Source organism: Sorex fumeus, unplaced genomic scaffold (assembly GCF_029834395.1).
Source record: "Sorex fumeus unplaced genomic scaffold, SorFum_2.1 ptg000030l, whole genome shotgun sequence".
Classification (NCBI taxonomy): Eukaryota; Metazoa; Chordata; class Mammalia; order Eulipotyphla; family Soricidae; genus Sorex; species Sorex fumeus.
Genome location: NW_026606087.1, coordinates 499954 through 503681, shown reverse-complemented (window position 1 = coordinate 503681; position 3728 = coordinate 499954). Strand labels below are relative to the sequence as shown.

Here is a 3728-nt window from a genome sequence, read left to right as displayed (position 1 = left end):
TCAAAGTAGATAGTGTTAACTAGAATTCATCTGCCTCACAGGCATTGGGAGGGGTGGGGGTGGGGTTTTATTGGGGTTCTTCATGGTGAAAAGTAAGTATTGGTAAAGGGAAATGTGTTTGATATTTGCATGACCGAGACCTAAACCTGAAAGCTTTTTAACTTTTCTCACAGCGATTCAATAAATAAATAAGGTAAAGGCCCTCCCGTTGTTCATCGATTTGCTCGAGCGGGCCCAGTAACGTCTCCATTGGAGACTTTGTTGTTACTGTGTCTGGCATATCGAATACGTCATGGGGAGCTTGCCAGGCTCTGCCGTGCGGGCGAGATACTCTTGGTAGCTTGCCGGGCTCTCCGAGAGGGGCGGAGGAATCGAACTCGGGTCAGCCATGTTGGCTGTTATTTAAAAAAAAAAAATGGAGCAGGATGTGATTAGCTAAACCTAAGATTAATCAAATAGAAAATTACCTTTTTTTTTCAATGAAGATACTAAAATAAGCTCTGGCCGGTACCGGATGTGGACGCAGGACCCTGTTCAGGCCAGGCTTGAGCCCCACCCTTCTGGACCATCACCCCAACCTCTCACATATATTGGCCAAAAACAACAACAAAAAAGCCAAACATATTTATATGTTTATCACCCATAGGCTTTTCAGAGTGGAGGAGAAAAAACACAGAACAAGTTTCTAGTTAAACAATGATTTTATTGCTTGAATACACAATTTATGCGACCAAGGCAGAGGCTGTTGATGATTCGCTGAAAACGAAAATAGGGAGATAGGAAAATCTGGATTAGCACAAGTTGTACATACTAACAGTTATTTCCAAACAACCATTAACAAACCCCTGTTCTTCACTGTGCTCACTCAGACATCCAAGGAAGACCTGGCCGACATAAGGTAAAACCTTTCCGGTGGAAACTGCGAATGTTTGGAAATCAATCATCATAGTGAGCAATCAATGTAAAACTAAGACTGACAAAACACCTGGGACTAAATGCACAAGTCGAACCTTTAATAAGGATTTGTTCTAATTTTAAAACAGGGTCCTGTAAAATATAGCCTTTTGCCGATTTTAAAGAAAAATTTCTACAGAGCCCAACCATACCTGTTCCCATCACTATATTACTTCCATTAATTAGTAATAAAAGATACTTACTATTTCCAATTGGGGGGGAGGACTCGTTTGGTCTTGTAATAGCGGGCCAAACGGTGAATACGACTCTCAATGAGAATCAGACGGAATTTAGCATCTTTATCCTAGAAACAAGAGAAGACAACTCAAGAAAACCATTCAAAACAATTCAAGCGAATGATTAAGACACTGCATTTTCGGGGTTTTTTCTTTTTTGGCTCGAGGAGGTATGCTCGGTTGAACACAAGGGATCAAACCCAAGTTAGCTACACGCAAGGTAAGCGCCCTACACAAGTCACTCTCTCTCCAGCTCCACTTTCAGGGAACCAGAAACTAGATTAAGTTGAGGGAATTTACGTTTACCACAATTTGAACCATTTGCAAAACTACAGTGTAAGAGTTGGAAGAAAAAGCATAGGGGTACAGGTGCTTGCCCTAGACATGGCTGACCCTCCCCATACCCAAAACCGCACATAAACTCAACATTTCTAACCAAGGAGTATTATATAAACCACTTGGGTATGGGTCGTAAAAGAAAATTTGCTTCAAAGGTTATCAATTACTGATTCATACAGCTCTTATCTTACAGGCAAAAACCCACAGAGTACTAAAGTCAGATTCTATTTTACTGACCTAGAAGATAGTACAACAATGTGTTTCTCTTACCTTTCTGTTCCTCTCAAGATGCTTCCGAACAGCAACAGCTTTCTTAATTAGGTGGTAGAGATCCTCAGGAAGATCAGGGGCAAGTCCTTTAGACTTAAGGATTCTGAGGATCTTATTGCCGGTCACAAAGCGCACTTGGGCGACGCCATGGGAGTCTCTCAGGATGACACCTGCAAAGGCCACGGTGTGTTAACCCCCACAAACGAACCCCATGAACTGAAACACGGTGATGTGTGCACCTCCCGTTAAGAAAAAAAAAGCTCTTTTTATACATCACAGAAAGCAAAGGGGCCGGCAGGCAAAGCTCACTCAGACATCCAAGGAAGGTTTGCCATCACCAAGGAAAACCCTTCTGGTGGAAACTGCGAATGGAGGATACCATATCATCACAGTGAGCCTGCGGCAGAGACAAGCCCCTGGGCGTGCCTATTTGCCAGTTACCACTTAATTTTTACCCAGAATGTGTGCCAGGCATTTCACCAAACAGCTCTGCCTAAAGCCCCACCCCACCCGCAATATTACAGCAGCTACCAAATTTCCTCTTGTGCTCAGCCCCTCCCAGGCTGACAAAAAGCTTGGGGAAGGGCCTACTGTATGCCCCGGGGCAGAGCCACACAAGCAGGGAAACTGGCCCTGCACCAAGGAAGCAGGTCCATCTGCTTCCATCCGCCCAGGGGGCCACATTGTAACTAACGGAGAGGGATGGGGGGCAAGCTGCCAACCCCAAATCCCATCCCGGCGCCTCCACTTCCTCAACGGGATCTGGGGGCAGTTCATTTCGTTGGTTTCATTGGAAGCCTTTGCACCCCTCACGGCGATGCCCAGCACATACCCCCGGGCATGGGCGACGCCGCACGGTCCCCGCGAGCGAGTGCAACTCTCGCCCGCTTCTAACCATTGCTAAGAACTGCTCTGCGAACCCCACTCAACTGGAACCCAGGGCTCGGGCCGACCTGGGAGTTCCCCCGGCTCCGGGCGGGCACTTAAGCATTTTTTTTTTGGGGGGGGGAGTCACACCAAGCAATGCTCAGGGGTTACTCTATGGGTTACCCTATGGGATGGCGGGGATTGAAGCCGGGTCGGCCACGTGCCAGGCAAACGCCCTCCCGCTGGGCTATCGCTGCGCTTTTTCCTCCCCCTGCCCCCCATCAGCTCTTTTACCTCCTTACAAGCCCTGGTGGGGAGGGCGTCTGCCCGGCACGCGGCCGACCCGGGTTCGATTTCCCCGGGCGACTCACCGATCTGGGACGGCGTCAGGCCCTTCTTGGCCAGCTTGTAGATCTGCTCCTTCACGTCGTCGGACGTGAGCTTCAGCCACTGCGGGTGCAAAAAGGGGCGGCCGTGAGCAGAGGCGGGTCCGGCCCCGGCGCCCCCCGACCCCCCGGCCCGCGCGCGATACTCACGGTCGGGACGCTGCGGCGATAGGGCAGAGCCGACTGGGACAGGCCCTTCCTGGAGAGGGAGAGAGACAGGGGAGCTCGGGATGAGCGGGGCGCGCTACACACGCGGCCTCCCCCCACCTGGGGCCCGCAGCCCGCGCCCCACCGAGCCGACTCACCCGGGAGCGTGCATGCGACCCATGATGGCGGCGGAAAGACCGGAGCGTGCGGCCGCCGCAGGAAGCCACCGGACAGGCCGGAAGTGACGCTACGCGCAGGGACGCCGCGCGCCCGCGCCGCCGCCGCGAGACTACGTTCGCCCGGAGCGCAGGTGACGTCACTTCCGGATCCCAAGTACCAGCCTTCGGATTGGACTGCGCGGCCTGCGCGGATAGCGGAGGCTTTTCCGGTACAGCCGGAGCTTATTTGTACTTGTTCCTCCCCCCACCCCTGCAATATAGACGGCCCAGGTCGTCCACTCGCAAGGCATGAGCACTACCATCTGAGCTTGTTTATTTATTTATTTATTTTTGGTTTTTGGGTCACACCC

The 3728-nt window shown here is 51.1% G+C and overlaps 1 protein-coding gene and 2 non-coding genes across 3 annotated transcripts; all 3 read right to left on the bottom strand.

The window, feature by feature from the left end:
• Positions 1-682: 682 nt before the first annotated feature.
• RPS13 (ribosomal protein S13) lies at positions 683-3440 on the bottom strand. The gene is made up of 6 exons (XM_056116095.1): positions 3358-3440; positions 3203-3251; positions 3038-3116; positions 1800-1969; positions 1158-1258; positions 683-756 (listed from the first exon to the last, which is right to left on the bottom strand). Exons 1-6 carry the CDS (start codon positions 3378-3380, stop codon positions 723-725), a joined length of 456 nt encoding a protein of 151 aa, XP_055972070.1. The 5' UTR covers positions 3381-3440; the 3' UTR covers positions 683-722.
• Positions 862-952, bottom strand: LOC130025581 (small nucleolar RNA SNORD14). Its single transcript, XR_008792718.1, has one exon. It is a non-coding gene; the product is annotated as a small nucleolar RNA SNORD14 (small nucleolar RNA).
• LOC130025582 (small nucleolar RNA SNORD14) lies at positions 2105-2194 on the bottom strand. The gene has a single exon (XR_008792719.1). It is a non-coding gene; the product is annotated as a small nucleolar RNA SNORD14 (small nucleolar RNA).
• Positions 3441-3728: the final 288 nt, after the last annotated feature.